Below are 15,825 nucleotides of genomic sequence, written 5' to 3' on the forward strand. Positions count from 1 at the left end.
GGGCACAGGTTTTCCAAACACGCATCTGTCTATACGTTCAGCACCAAAAATATGCTCAGATGACATATGTATGAACATACAGTATGCACCTTACAACCTCGAGCTGTAAGTGTTTGTACTTATTTGGGCATGGATCACTTGAAGTTCAGATCCTTGTTTCAAATTTCCCTAACTGTGGGATGGAAATCTCACACTCTCTTTATTGCTGAAATATTGTAATAGATGTCAATGTGCAGTTCTGTAACTGAGAAAACACTTGTTTTCTTTTTTCTTTTTGCTTAGTACATTCTCTTTTGAAGTCTGCCTTTAACAGCATAGCTATAGAGAAGGAGAAGCTTAAGCAGATTGTTTCAGAGCAGGATCTTACAGGCCACAATGCTCAAATAGCACACCTCAGACGGTCCCTTTCACAGGTATGTTCTTGATTTGATTTCAAGCACATCTAGCTTGCCAGATGCGGTGTCTTTTATATTTTGGATATTTCCTGAGGTAGAAAGAGCCAAAAAAAAGCCAAGTTCATGACAGAACTATGACATATGTTCTGTTATGACATAGGTCTAACCTAAATGCATGTGGAGGTGAAGGATATCATTTGTTTGTGTAAGCATGTATCTGTTACGGTTTTCGGAAGTAAAGAAAAAGGATCAAATGTTTTTATAGAAATGCTAGATATCTTTCCTGGAGCTGTTTCCAGCACAGCCAAGGAGATATTCTTGTTTTCTTAATTAAGTTTTAAATTTTTACTGTATATTTTCAGATTTGTTTTATATGTCCATGTCTCTAACTGCAAAAGGAATCATGGGTTACAGGACAATTATGGGTAAATTGGATTTTCAGCTACACACCTGTTACTGTCCAGCATCTCTCTCACTTAAGCCAAAGGAAAAATTGTCACTAACCTTAGTGGGGAAAAACAAGTAAAGCGACAGTAAGTCCTCAGGTTGCAAAATAACTCAAATTTTTTAATTCATTGTCAAGAAAACAGAAAAGCTTTTACTCTGAAGAACGGATTGGTATGGAGTACTGCATCTGCAAGAAATGCCAGCAGAAGTTTAAAGGCAAACAGAACTTCACCCAAATGTGTATATAATTTCATACACTGTTGTTATTATTGGGTTGGAGGTTTTTGCTATGAGATTAAAATTGATGCATGTTTCTATAGATAGAGATGCATATCGTGTTACGCAGATTGATTACTGTGTGTTGTAATAAAGAAAGGTTAAGGACAAGAGTAAGGGTAACCATTTCTGGTTATTGATACAAAGTTAACTAAGACCTGTGGAGACTTATTAGCAAGTTGTATGAAATAGGTGATCATGTTTTCTTCTTGTTCCTAGCCTCCAGTGTCAGTCTAAAAGTCACTGTTACACATTAGTTCATAGTCTCAATGGGGAATAAGTGGAAATTTGACCTTAGTGAGATGGTTGGGTTCAACCAGTCTCATGACCAGGTTTGAGCAATTTAAGAAGCTACTGCCAGCCTGCTGTTAGTTGTCACCTTCCCTTCCTGGTAGATGGCAACTGCGAACATGCCCAGACTGTTTAAGAACAAAGCAAAATGGGGTCACTCAAACTGTTTAGTGACAGTTTAAGCTAACCTATTTTACTTTGGTCCTACTTTGTTTTGGTACATTCATGCAATCTATTCTTGAGTCTACACTAGGGGGAGGCAGAAGAAGATTCTTACTCCATTGTAACAGTCATTTTCTACTAAAACAGTATGTCTGTCTGTTGTTCCCTTCCATATCCCTCAGTAATGGGGATATATTAGGGTTAAGTCAGTTCATGTTCTAGGTATGTAACATATTACACTTTTTCTGGATTTCAGAATCTTGCACATGAGTCTTTCTAGATAACAGACAATATGTATATATGCACCCAAATTTATCATCTGGGTTGGGCTTTAAAAAAGGAGAAAAATCAGCAGATACCACTCTAGTGGATCAGTAGTTTGAAATGAGTACACATATGCAAATATATCAAATTGATCAGATGGGCAAACACCCAATGATACTAGCAATTATGTTGGTTTTGCTGGAAAGGAAGCAATTTCCTTTTGCAGGCTCTAAGTGCTGATAACCTTGGTTCAGAAAGGGCTGTATAATTGTAAACCAAGAATTGCCTCTTTGGGCATTTTGCGGGTAGTTCCCATTTGTTGTTCTGCAGTTTCATTCTTTCTTGCTGCATTCACTCCCCATTTCCGTACTGTACCCACCAGTATGCCTGCCAAAGAGCTATCTGAAGAATTATGGTACAATGCTGCTGTTATGTTGTGGGAGAATATCTGTACCCCCTGCCCCCTGAAAATCACTGAAGGCAAACCAGCCAAAAGATTAAATCATTTTAGAGGGGATCTCAAAACAAGTATCTCTATAAAAAGAAGAAGGGAGGTTCTGTGATTTCTTAGGAAATTGCTGGGAAGAAGCTACTTTTTTTTTCTTTTTTTTTCTTTTTTTTTTTTGCTGTTTAACACTTACTTTTTAATTTTAAATGAAATGTGCAATTTTTATTTTAAGGCTCTCAACCAGAATGCTGAACTAAGGAGTCGCTTGAACAGAATACATTCAGAATCTGTTATTTGTGATCAGGTTGTCAGTGTAAATATTATCCCTAGTCCTGATGAGGTAAGACTTTGGCCTTTAATGGATTTAGAGTACAATCAAACCTTGCTAATTCTCACTAATAGCTGAAATGCATCTGGCAAATTACAGAATTTTTCAGATTGGCAAATGTTCATTTGTAGAAAAAGTCAGATTATATTTTTCCTTACATAAAATAAAACTTCTGTCTTTTATTTTGCATATGTCAGATCTCATGAAAGAGCTCAGTTTGGTCTCTGCAGAGAAACAGGGAAGGACTCCAGTTTTGGAATATTAATTGTTGGCTGTGGGAATTAGTGAGGTTTTACTGTATTTGAATGTAACACACAGTAGCTAACCAATTCTGTATCTTAGTTTCTTGCCAGATCAACAGAACAGTATTTAATGGCCTGATCCTGCAAGTGCTTAAATGGCCTGATGTTTAATATCTTGAGTGGCACTGCTGAAATCAAAAGGTTCAGTCTATGAACCAAGCACTATATTAATACCATGTTTGCAACATCTAGTCTTCCTTGTTTTGCTTTCCTCAGTCAGCAGATTACTGGAAATTTGTGTTAGTAACAAGTCAGCTTCCATCATGAGAAGAACAAATCTGAATTTGCGAGCTGTAATATGTTACAATTAATGTGGTCACTTTGACAGCCATACGGCTTGCATTTTACCAAAATATTTTTCATTTGTCATTTCCACTTGTTTTTTTCTATGCACATGGCATTTCAATTAACATACTTTTGTGTCCTAATTATTTCTTCCAACAAGAAAGGAAAGTGAAAAAATGTTTCCAATTACTTTCGTTTATTTGCTTTTTGAAAATGTCCAAACAATTTTTCCAAGAGTCCAGCACGTTGGAGACTAGCAACAGAAGATAGAGGTGAAGTGGTGCCACAGCACAGCAATCTGCAGTGAAGTTCTGAGCAATGACCATCTTTTCTATTTTGTGTTTTTTCTTGGTTAGCTGTTTCTTTTCCATATGTACATCATTATCTTGGTGCAAGTGTGTCTGACTGAAGAAGTTTTTCAAAGTTCCCAGATCTCTCATTCACTCCTCTTGATTGCTTTATATGTATAATCTTGCAGTGTGTAGATAATGCCTGTGTGAGCATCTTTTTCAGGTAGGGGCATGTGTATTTTTCCAAGTCCCTCTAGTTAATACAAAAACTTAAAATTTCAATCACTTCCTGTAAAGATAACAGTGAAATGAGCTTCTGTTTCCATGATAATTCATCAAACATCATAAACCATCTACAAGCTTATAAGCCCCAGTGAAAAAGGAATGGTTTTTGACCTCTTGGCTAGTTTATGATTGATTTTTTTTTTTTTTTTTTTTTTTTTTGGTTAGTGCATTTTGAGGCAACTATATAGAATAATTCTACAGGATTAAGATGCCAACAAAACTATTTGCAGGACTTTTGTAGTAGGATTAATGGGGATGGAGTTGCAATCTGAAGAGTTAACTGTGTTTAGAAGGGCTTTGGTAGTTTCATGTGTATTATCTCCCAGAAGCAACATGCTATATAAATTAAGGGATTAAGTCAAAAGCCTGTTTCCCTGCACAGCAGCAGCTCCTTTGGTGGAATGGTACAGGGAGAGAATCTTGTTTTCCTCCCTTCTTAAAATGACAACCTGTAGGGTAACATGTTGAAACCTGGTGTTCCTCCCATCAGTAGCAGGAAGAGGAATATATGTTCCACTATTTAAATTAGCTTGCCCCCCTACTGATATAAACATTACACAGTTTTGAACCCTTGCCTTTGCTGTTAAATTCTCTTTATAATAAACCATAGAGAGTTCATTCCCTTTAGTAGTATTGAGTCAGTGTTAATGGCATCATTTGAATGAGTTTTGAAGTACAAACACGGAATCAAAGCACATAAATATATATTATAGCCATACTCCTGAATATTCAGACATTTCAAACATTTGTTACTAAACTGGTTCACAAGCGCATTTATTTTGAAAGTAACTTATAACTCCCTGACCTTATAAAGCTTTATATTTGAGTTTTGGTTGTATCAAAGCTAGCTTCCAGTGATGTAATTTGTTATGACCTGGTGTCTTTTCATCTGAATTTCATGGCTGAATTTGTCTGACACAATCCAACTATTGTCCACAAAATCATTCCTCTGGATACAGAACTAGATCTGTGATTATTCGTGCTGCTAAAACTTAGCAGTTGATGCTGAGCAGGCCTCGAAGACATATATCTCACTGCTCAAAATGCACTTTATTTTGTAATTTGTCAAAGTCTCATCTGTTAGGTACACACAAAGCCCTACTAAAATGCTGTCTTTACTACCTGTGGTTATATTTGGCATAGAAAAATTATTCGGGTGATTTACCCCTTCTATGCATATTTCTTTTATATTAGAAATAATACTTTTATTTTTCTGTGCTTTATTTACAGACAGGTGAACAAATTCATGTCAGTTTGCCACTGTCTCAGCAAGTTTCTAATGAGAGCAGGCTCTCTATGTCTGAATCTGTTTCAGAGTTCTTTGATGCACAGGAAGTGCTTCTATCTGCCAGCTCGTCAGAAAACGAGGTAGGCTATGGCAGCATGCTGCAGCTTTGCTGTTGGACAGATTTAGGTATTGCTACCACTAGTGAATGTTTTGTTTTGTTTTTTAATAATGATACTTAGAATAAAAAGGTATCAGAATGTGTAAGGTGTAGGTAAATGAACCTGCGACTCACTTGTGATGGAGTGCAGAAGTTCCCTGAAGTGTAAAACTGAGTTGAAAGTTGTTTGTGTCAGTAGCTTATGTTCAGTATCTGTCCTTGCTAGACTATGAAAGTTTCAGGTAAGGATGACATAGACAGGAGCAATTATGTCTGAGTATGCCGTCAACTAATACAGATTTTAAAATATTCTTTAAAAAAAAAGTCATCTAGTATACATATAAAGTTATTCTCTATAATCAGAGAAGTAGACAAAAGCCTGAAAAATTGGCTCACTCAGGCTCAAAGTTGAAGCCATCAGATACAGTTCAGGCTCCTGAATCATGCTTCTGTCCACAGCTTTCCTGTGCTATCCTGAATAAATTCTTCAATTTTTAAAATTTATTTATTTTTTAAAAATATCTTTTTATAAAGCCACAGTAGTGCTGTGGTCTACCACAACTCTTCTGTAAGAGGAAATAAGAGTGTTCCACCATGTTTTCTTTTTGACAAGGATTGCTCATGTCCCACGAGTTGGCACAACCACAGCTAGAGTTGTTCATCTAAAGAATGGATTGGTTCCTTATCTTATTGCTTCTGGCAGGTGTAAAGTACATGTTATCTCAATAGTCTGGATTGTCTATATCAGCATGGAAAATCGGTGTGTCTGGTATAAACAAAATGCAAACTTTACAAAGTCACCCCAAAATGGTATAGGCCTTATAATAAATACTCTGTTATCAGTAAATATGGTAAATTATTTTGAAAGTAATATTTCTGAAAAAAAAAATTTTAAGACAGTGATGTAGTTCTTGTTTTGCAAAATTATAGGTCAATGTTTATATAATTTTTTGCTGAAACACAAGCTGGTTTTATTGTTTGGCTCTTTATAAAGAGCACAAATCTGTCTGTCTCTTCTCACCTCCCATCCCCAGCGCATTATGTTGTCCATTTTTTGTTCATCTCTGGTCTCATCTGAGGTCACCCTTTTGCAAATTTAATGCCTGTATTTGGCTTCATATTAAGGAATTCAGAAACATAAGGAGAGCATAGCATTTGTTTTGACACATTTAGTGCATTGGCAGTATGGGCTGATTGAAACATCCAGTTGATTTAGTTGAAAGCTCTAACTGAGTAGAGATGATTTCTTTGAATATTTGTGTTTCAATTATATTTGTCTAATTTGTTGGTATATTTTATATGTATTTGACTTAGGTGATATTTTATTTATGTTTTAGGCTTCTGATGATGAATCTTATATCAGTGATGTGAGTGATAATATATCTGAGGACAACACCAGTGTTGCGGACAACATTTCTCGGCAAAGTATACTGCTATTTTTAAACTTTGGAAAATTATTTTGGTTTTGTTCGTGTACCAGATTTACTGCATGTCTGTACAAGACCAACTCAGCTGAAATCAGTGAAGTTGGGCTTGCTTGTTCTGGTGGTCTGTTTTTCTTAATCTAGCGCTTTCTTATGATAATATTTTGTCCCTTCCCAGTTCTTAATGGTGAGCTAACAGGAGGTGCATTCAGGAATGGACGGAGAACTTGTCTCCCAGCTCCCAGCCCTGACACCAGTAACATCAATCTGTGGAATATTTTGAGAAATAACATTGGCAAAGATCTTTCCAAAGTATCCATGCCAGTTGAGCTAAATGAACCTCTGAATACCTTACAACATCTTTGTGAAGAGCTGGAATACAGTGAACTCTTGGACAAGGCTGCTGAAACAGATGATCCTTATGAACGCATGGTAATAAATCTAGTGTAGCACTTCTTATGTCTGTATTAAAAAGGGAGCTGTTGAGTGGAGGTCTGTGCAGGGTCCTGTCTTGCTCTTCCTGTTCACAGACAACAGACCTCCCTGCTGGGTCAAATGAATGCTATGAACAATTAGAGGTGGTAGGTTTTATCTGAACACGGCTGAGGGACTTTTCGTGACTTTAAACCAAGTCCTGCAATTGTGACTCATTGATGTGAAGACTGATCTCACTCTCTAGGACCATATATGTAGGCATTGGCAGTTTCTAATCCTGCAGCATCCTTTCCTGGCTTTCAGTGATCAATTCCAGTAGCCTCTAAGAGCTAATCAAGTCTGTGGCTGGCTTATGATCAATGTAGATGTCAATAAGATGTCATCCTAGGCAATTTCTAATAGAGAAGTTCCAAACCACCAAAATGGTTTGCTTGGGCAGCCTGACTTCAACTGCCCTGTAAGTATGTCTTTGTTTTTTAACTGACAGCCAACAGCCTGTGTTCAGGACTCAGGGTGCTTTGATCTGTCATGTCTCCTTTTCTTCAGAAGAAACAGGGAAAGGCTGTTAGGGAAATTTGGCAGTGTTGTTGACGAACATATCTACTGTTCCCTAGTACGGGTTGACAGCACTGTGGATAACTGGGAGAAGAGAGGTTGCCTGTGGCTGTCATATAGCCATGCGCTCAGGTGCATGAACTGCCACATTTACATGGCCTGCAGGAGAGCGAGGGGTCCTGAACATTGGTATGTTTTCCTTGCCACTGAAGAAGTTGGACCTGTCTTATTATAGGGGGTTGAATTATTTGTCATTGCATGCTGTTTTCCTACAAGACTCCTTATGTCCCTCACAAAAGGGAGATCCTATAAGGACTGGGCAAGGTTGTACTGAGTAAAGCAGGCTGTTTGCCTGTAGGACTCTGCCTGTTTTGTTGAAAAGCTTGGAAGGTGAGTATTGAAGGAGTCAGGAGAGTTCAGGAAGGAAAAGCCATGGTGCAACCAAAAGCTTCTTCGGAAACACGGATTCAATCCCCTTCTCGATCCCCTATCTGAGGATACAAACCAAACTTTTAACAAGTACCTTAAAAATGCAAAGTGCACACCCAGGCCAAGGCACGTGGGCCTGCTTGGCAAAAGTCCTGAATACCCAAAGCATCAGTGGTAGTAGCAGTACTGTGAATATGTTACCTGCTTCTTTGCTGTTCTTTGAAAAATCAGGACTTTGCTATCTTAAATAAGCATCCAAAAGTAGTGGAAACTTTTTTCTTCTCATTGCTCTATATGTCATAAGGATAGTAAACCCCCTCATTTCTCTGTAGTGTATTATAGTTAAATTCATGAAAAAGGTTTTGGAAGAATGAAGGTTTTTACTGTTTGTGGTGGTTTAACCCCAGCCAGCAACTAAGCACCACGCAGCCACTCTCTCACTCCCTCCCCACCCAGTGGGATGGGGGAGAAAATCAGAAAAAGAAGTAAAACTCGTGGGTTGAGATAAGAACGGTTTAATAGAACGGAAAAGAAGAAACTAATAATGATAATGATAACACTAATAAAATGACAACAGCAATAATGAAAGGATTGGAATGTACAAATGATGCGCAGTGCAATTGCTCACCACCCGCCGACCGACACCCCGCTAGTCCCCGAGCGGCGATTCCCACCCCCCACTTCCCAGTTCGTATACTGGATGGGATATCACATGGTATGGAATACCCTGTTAGCCAGTTTGAGTCAGGTGCCCTGGCTGTGTCCTGTGCCAACTTCTTGTGCCCCTCCAGCTTTCTCGCTGGCTGGGCATGAGAAGCTGAAAAATCCTTGACTTTAATCTAAACCATACTTAGCAACAACTGAAAACATCAGTGTTATCAACATTCTTCAGATACTGAACTCAAAACATTGCACTGTACCAGCTGCTAGGAGGACAGTTAACTCTATCCCAGCTGAAACCAGGACACTGTTGAAGAACAGCCCATGAAAAGAGCATTAATTCTGTTGATGCTGTATTTATGAATAATATGAAGTGAATAGAGAATGGAGCACTCATTACACAGTGGGATGAAAACAAAGCATGTAAAAAGCTTACGAGTGTTATGACCTTGCTAGCGTGAGGCAAGGGGGACCTGGTTAAGGTTCGCCCCACTGTTAGCAGATAATGCATAGGTGAGTGGTTTTTATCCCCATATTGCTTTTCTGAAGTTTTGTTTCAACTTCTGAGTGCCTGTTGTGATTTTTTTTTTTTTAAACTCTGCTGAAGGGAGCTGTAATCTACATTACCGTGGCATGTCACTTAGTTTATTACTCCCAGCTAGGCCTGGTTTAGAGATTACTAAATTTTGGTTGTACATGTAGACAAGGGGGCTGATAAGGCCGCACATGCATGGAAGATCCTGAGATAACTCTGCATTAAGGACATCTTAAGTGAGAGCCATTTATGTTTGGCACCAAATAAAATAGTTCCCATAGGAAAATGGTATGTTATCTTGTCATCAGAAGTTATCATATAGTATTTGTTCACAAGGAGCATAGACTAGAGCTGGGTCTGTGTTTTCGATCATTATTGATAAACCTGGTCAAAGGTAGAAGAACAGTATCTTGTGCAGATTGTTATTTTTAGGGGACTGTTCAAAGAGACTGACTGAGGCCATGAAGAAAAACAAATTATATCAACAAAAGAAATACAGTTTATATTAGTTCTGGTTGGGATGTATGGCTTCACTCTCAGGCATGCCTCATTAATCCAGATTTCACTTTGACTGGAGTGAGTTGTGGGATGCCACGTAGTGATACACAAGAATGTCTGCCTATACTTGCTTATGTTCTTGTCTTTATTTTCACAGGTTCTCATAGCTGCTTTTGCAGCATCAGGCTATGCCTCTACATACTTTAGAGCAGGAAGCAAGCCATTTAACCCAGTGCTTGGTGAAACTTATGAATGTATTAGAGAAGACAAAGGATTTCGATTTTTCTCAGAGCAGGTAAAGCTTGTTTCTAGATAGACACTCCTGTTTAGATTTAGCTTTTGGTTTCTTTGTTTTATAGAGTAATCTTGTTTTTTCTTTCTAGTTAGAATGGTTTGCTCTCTTAATAGTATGAAAAGGTTGTTAGTATGAATGAACTTTGTTAAATGCTAGAAGGTATATATTTTTATAGTAATCACAAGGAAGTGGTTTAAGTACATAGCATTTCAAGTACAAACAAGTTGCATCTGTTTTCATAGCAACATAGGCTAAAAAATAGTGTGGGCTATTTAGTATTTTCATATTGCAGTAACAATTGTATTGTCTTAGAAATGAAAATGAACTGTTTTTAACTCAGTCAAACTGTTTTCCAGGTTAGCCACCATCCTCCCATTTCGGCCTGTCACTGTGAATCGAAGAACTTTGTGTTTTGGCAAGGTATACTTTTTTAATTCAAAACCATAAACTCCTTTTTTATTAGGAAGTAAAAACTTTGTCTGTACAAGCTGAGCTTTGCATTTGGAACTTACTCAATTTCTATACTTATTATTTTTGTAGTAACATATTACAAACTGATGCTCTGAATTACTTCCCTCCAAATTCTTATTCTTAAGAGTCAGCAGACATGTTATAACTTCCCTTGTCACTTGCAGTCTGTTTATACTTTTCTGGTTAGAAGCTTTTTTACCAAGAAAATTATTATTTCTTACAAACACAAGCAGTTCTTTTTACACAGTTGAACAAGCAGCTCTTTCTTTGTATCTACTGACATATACATTTAATTTCTATTGAATGTTTTCATGAGAGCTTTGACAATAATGTAGCACAGCCATGACTCCTAGAAAAAAATCAAACTTATCTTTAGTTTTTCTGGCCTAATGTCATTTTCTAGTATTTTTTTTCTTTTGTATTTTCATGACAGCCTCATACTGTCCTGTTTTAAACTGGGTAGTCTAGCATAGAGCATCTTGTGTGACACGCAGATCACTGCAAGGAGGAGACTTTGGTCTTTTCAGTTTTGTAAATCTTTCACTATTATATTCAGATATCAGGTGGAAAAACAAATTCTGGGGGAAATCAATGGAAATTCTGCCAGTTGGAACCTTGAATGTGACTCTTCCAAAGTAAGCTACTGTCCTATTTCCTTTTGTTTTCAGTCTTTGCTGCAATCTGTGCTGCCTTGTGAATGGATTGGGGGAAGTGTATGCAGACATCACATGATTTGTACTGGTGAGAGTAGTGCGTAGCTCACATCTCTCCTTAGTGTACAGGTGGGGACACTGAAACATTTTTGAGCCTGAAGATCCATTTGGGTTTTTGGAGGGAAAATATACAAACTCTCTAGAAAGCGGTAGACAGAGGGGAATAGAAATGTTTTAGGAGAGAGAACCCAAGTTTTACATGTACAGTAACAATCAACTGTTCAGAACAAGGCTGCAATATAGGACTGTCAGCAGCTAGCGATGTGCTAACTAAGGCTCTCAATACTGCTAAGTGTTCCCTCAGAACAAGTGCTAGTAATGTAAGGTCATTTTCCAAAATGTAGTTAAGCCAGAACGTGTTCTTCAGATGTTGAAAGAGTAGTGAGAAGAAGAAGTTTCGCTGCAGTTAAGAGTAGTTGCAAGTCGTAAACCCTGAGAATATGCAAGGAGAGGATACTTTAAACGTCTGCTGGTTTTGCAGTACTATTCCTGCTCCTGTACATTGCACCCAGCCTTTCTTTCTGCCTCTAACAGCATGACATCACTCCACTTCTTTATCCATCTCATGAAATTGAAGTAAATGCACTCAGGAGCATCTTTGTCTTCTGTCCTCATGCTTGCCCCTTAGCTCTGAAGGAGAATGTGCTTTGCACAATATAATTCCCTCATTTTATTCCCTTGTTTGACAACAGAGATGCTCTGACTCTGAGTAGTTACAGAGGGAAAGGGATGACGTGCCAGTGAGCTCCTGCTTCCTACTTCCTTTCTGTTACCTCCTTCCCATATTTGTAATTTAATTACCTTGTCTGCTTATAGCCTCAATTCAGCCTTATGTTGATCGTTGGGTCACTCTCCTTCCCCTAGAGGAAATGTGGCCAAAGCAGTTAATGCTCTGAGGACAGTGAATATGCTATGCAGGGCTTTGGTGATTCACAATGGCTTGATGTGTGGTTCATAGCACCATTCTTCAGGTCTCTGCACTAGAGTTTAGGTGAGCTCCTCTATGGAGGATTAGTAATGTACCCAGAACCAGTGCTTTAATAAAGTAAGCTATTGTTTCAAAAGTTTTTGAGGAATATGGTCTTTTATTTATGATAATGGAGCTATGTTTTACTTTTTTTGTCCTAATGATCATGGTTAATGTATGTTACCACTTGTTAATCTGTTCTTAGGTATGGAGACTACTATGTCTGGAACAAAGTCACTACTTGCATACATAATATTCTTAGTGGAAGGAGGTGGATAGAACACTATGGAGAGATAACTATCAGAAACACAAAAAGCAGTGTTTGTATTTGTAAACTCACATTTGTCAAGGTAACATATGTATTCTAATACATATCATATTCATAAAACTGCATAGTTCAAGCATACCTCAAGCAGTTTATTTAGTATTCCTGAAATCCACATTCCACATTATGTCTTATCAACGTTCATAAATATGTAAATTGTCAAATGAGAGTGCTATGTTGAGTAGTATGACTCCATTCCATTGAACATCTGATATCAGAATGTTGCATTGCCGTATAGGTGTGTGCTATACTGTTGTTGGTTTTAGGTTAAGAATGAATAATTTCTTTTGTATTACCACAATGAAAACACAAAGTCACTTTAGACTTCTGTGCCATTTTACTTCTGCCTTTACTAGAATTTGGCAGTCAATATTTTTTCTCTTTTGATTAAATAATGCTGCTTTGTATTTTAATATCCAGACAAGAACCACATATAAAACCAAATCACTATATAGCTATGTTACTATCCATTATTTTCCCTAAAAATAAGTTTGTCTTCATATTGCAACAAAATACATCAATACCATTGCAGTGTTAGCGGTGGTGCGTTACCGTAAATCTGAAATTCATGTTTTGATGGATGTTCTGAGAATGGGCAACTGGCTCAGTAGGTGAAGGTGTAAGAAATAAATGTGTCTAAGAAAAGCAAAGCAAAGAAGAGAAACAGAAAGCAACAAATAACAAGTAATACTGGCTGAATGTCTCCCCTGCTGCAAACAGTAGTGTGCAGCACCCGTCAAAGGATTCCCTTACACGTACAGGTATATTCAGTATTTCTCCATATAGAAAGAAGAGAGTTAGTTGGCTCCGATCAAAGTGTCATTTTTGCTGAATTGTGTGGTGGGATTTGGGTTAATGAACAACAGTATAGTTCCCAGATGTGCAGATAATTTAAATATCTTTATACCAAAACACATATCAAATTATTCAGGGTTTCTCATATACTAAATCAATTAATATTCAGATCATCTGAATTTTCAATTCTGATATTCTTGGTTCCAGGTGAGCTGTTCCAATACAAAATTTGGACAGTTGGTGCCACATATTAAGATTCATGCAGTGGCTGTATTGATACAATGGGTAATGTGAAAAACAGTGTGAACTAGTAATTCTTTGTTAAACTTGCAGGTGAACTACTGGAATTCAAATGTAAATGAGGTGCAGGGAGTTGTGATAGATCAAGAAGGGAAGGTGGTTCATCGCCTTTTTGGAAAGTGGCATGAAGGCCTTTATTGTGGGGTTGCACCTTCAGCCAAATGCATATGGAGGCCAGGTAAGAAGCTTGTAATAAACTCTGGCAGTCACTGTAGTGTAACCCTAAACTATGTAGAGCTGTTTTAGCCATCAGTTTAAATACACAAAATACTACTGGAGAAATTAAATTTCTGGCTAGACAAATAAACAAAAATTTACATGAGTTTATAATAATGGTAAATGGAAATGTTCTTACAGGGCATAGTCTTCTACATCTCACTCTGACTCCTGGTCAAATACTCTGGGGTCTTGTGGTCAACTTAAGCAAAAAAATTGGATGTCTGGGCCTGCGAGCTCCTGTGATTTCAGGAGCTGATTTCAACTTCCTTACTGCTTGCTTATAGGCACTGAGGTTGAATTAGTCGTCTTTTGCATCTGTAGTATCTTTCACACATGCAGAGTGATTATCCAGCAATTGTCATTATTGTTAGTATTTCGAACCCTACTATGTATAGATACTATTTTCAACCCTACTTTGCACCCTACTCTCTGCTGTGTCTACTCTGACTGCTGTTAGTGCTGAAGGTGTTGGACAGTGCCGAATCAGTCTGCAAGTGAGTGTTATGTTCCAAAATCAACTCTGAAGATCAGTTAAGGTTAGCTTTTATAGAGACATTTGGTAAGCCCACTTTCTGGGGAACAGGAAACTATGTTTAACTTGAAGATCTGGAAAACAGTAGTTCTTATGTAAAAAGGAAGGAAAATCATAAGTTTTGAATCTATTAGCATGTAATTACAACTTCCACAGGATAAGCAGTTCAAATTAATATTTAGTGAATGTTGTTCCACCTAGAGAATAGCTTTTGATGCTTTTTAATTATATGTAAGTGTAAAATATATTAATATTTTTGCTGTTATAATTTAATAAATAAATTAATCTCTTGCATATTTAAAGTAATAGCTTAAAAAGCTTTTTTCTTTCTCATACATATTCACACAGGCTCCATGCCAACCAATTATGAACGTTATTATGGCTTCACAAGGTTTGCTATTGAGCTCAATGAATTAGATCCTTTACTGAAAGATCTTCTTCCTACAACAGATGCACGATTCAGGCCAGATCAAAGGCAAGAATGTTTATTTATACTCTTAATATTGCTGGGTTTAAGACTGGGTTTGGCTGAGTATTGAATTTTGTCTATGTCTTCACTACAGTCTGAACTAAGCTTTGGAGGATTCTGCTAGCAGAGAAGGTATTCAGTATTGCAATCAAATTTCTGCTTTACTCAGTTGAAGGAAAGTAGAAAGCATCTTGTTGGTATAGTAGAGCTATAGTGCAATCTTTGGGCAGAGGTAGGATTCCTCATAACAAACTAGAAAGACAGGCTCTGAAATGTCTTGCCCTCCTGCTATGAATGGAATCAACACTAATTCCCTCCTAAATCTCAGTTCAAAGTACTTCAATGTTTGTGATATGTTGAAGTTACTAAAGAAAGCGTATGCCTTAGGCTACAGGTCAGGTACATGTAACTGGGGAGTCACATCTCGGTTATTCTTATTTTATGAGGTTATGACTAGATCTGAAAGTGGGTACAACACAGACAGGCTTGGCTTGGCTTCTGCTTGATTTTTGTGATGATTGGCACTAGAAAATCCCTTGTCCTAGACACTGTATGATTGCTATAGGACCTGCTGTTATTCATACAGGCTTCTGGAGGAAGGAAATGTAGAAGCGGCAGCATCTGAGAAACAAAGAATAGAGGAACTCCAGAGAGGTCGGAGGCGGTACATGGAAGAAAACAGCATTGAATATGTACCCAAATTTTTTAAGTGAGTCTATTCATTTCAGTAGTAAGTCTGTTTTCTGTAGTATGACTGGACAAAATACTACAAGAATTATCACCAACGTAGTCTGTTAATCATGAAAGCCTGGAAAATGGCAATTTTAAGAAAAATAATCAGATACCTGGTCTCTGCCTGAAGCAATTTTTACATAGTTTAAAGCTTCATACTTAAAAGAGCATTTTCTCACAAGGGGCAACAGCTATACAAGCCTGCTGCACCCCTCAGCCAATGTTTTTTGAAGTGCAATAGAAGTATAATATTAGAATCTGAGATTTAACTAGGTTATTGTTTTACGTCATTGCATAAACAAACTAATAAACA

At 37.5% G+C, this 15,825-nt stretch overlaps 1 protein-coding gene across 10 annotated transcripts in view; it reads left to right on the plus strand.

Moving 5' to 3' along the window:
* OSBPL6 (oxysterol binding protein like 6) overlaps positions 1 to 15,825 on the plus strand; it is a 111,103-nt gene that overhangs the window by 83,706 nt on the left and 11,572 nt on the right. For 8 of the 10 annotated variants that reach the window (XM_069781547.1, XM_069781544.1, XM_069781549.1 and 5 more), the window contains 12 exons: positions 283 to 413; positions 2,516 to 2,623; positions 5,004 to 5,141; positions 6,496 to 6,583; positions 6,761 to 7,014; positions 9,852 to 9,989; positions 10,346 to 10,409; positions 11,017 to 11,095; positions 12,346 to 12,490; positions 13,594 to 13,738; positions 14,660 to 14,786; positions 15,367 to 15,489. In XM_069781547.1, the coding sequence (XP_069637648.1) occupies positions 283 to 413; positions 2,516 to 2,623; positions 5,004 to 5,141; positions 6,496 to 6,583; positions 6,761 to 7,014; positions 9,852 to 9,989; positions 10,346 to 10,409; positions 11,017 to 11,095; positions 12,346 to 12,490; positions 13,594 to 13,738; positions 14,660 to 14,786; positions 15,367 to 15,489 (1,540 nt within the window). The remainder of the gene's footprint in view (positions 1 to 282; positions 414 to 2,515; positions 2,624 to 5,003; positions 5,142 to 6,495; positions 6,584 to 6,760; positions 7,015 to 9,851; positions 9,990 to 10,345; positions 10,410 to 11,016; positions 11,096 to 12,345; positions 12,491 to 13,593; positions 13,739 to 14,659; positions 14,787 to 15,366; positions 15,490 to 15,825) is intronic. The other 2 variants (XM_069781551.1, XM_069781554.1) reach the window with 1 other exon arrangement.

Source organism: Haliaeetus albicilla, chromosome 4, assembly GCF_947461875.1.
Source record: "Haliaeetus albicilla chromosome 4, bHalAlb1.1, whole genome shotgun sequence".
Classification (NCBI taxonomy): Eukaryota; Metazoa; Chordata; class Aves; order Accipitriformes; family Accipitridae; genus Haliaeetus; species Haliaeetus albicilla.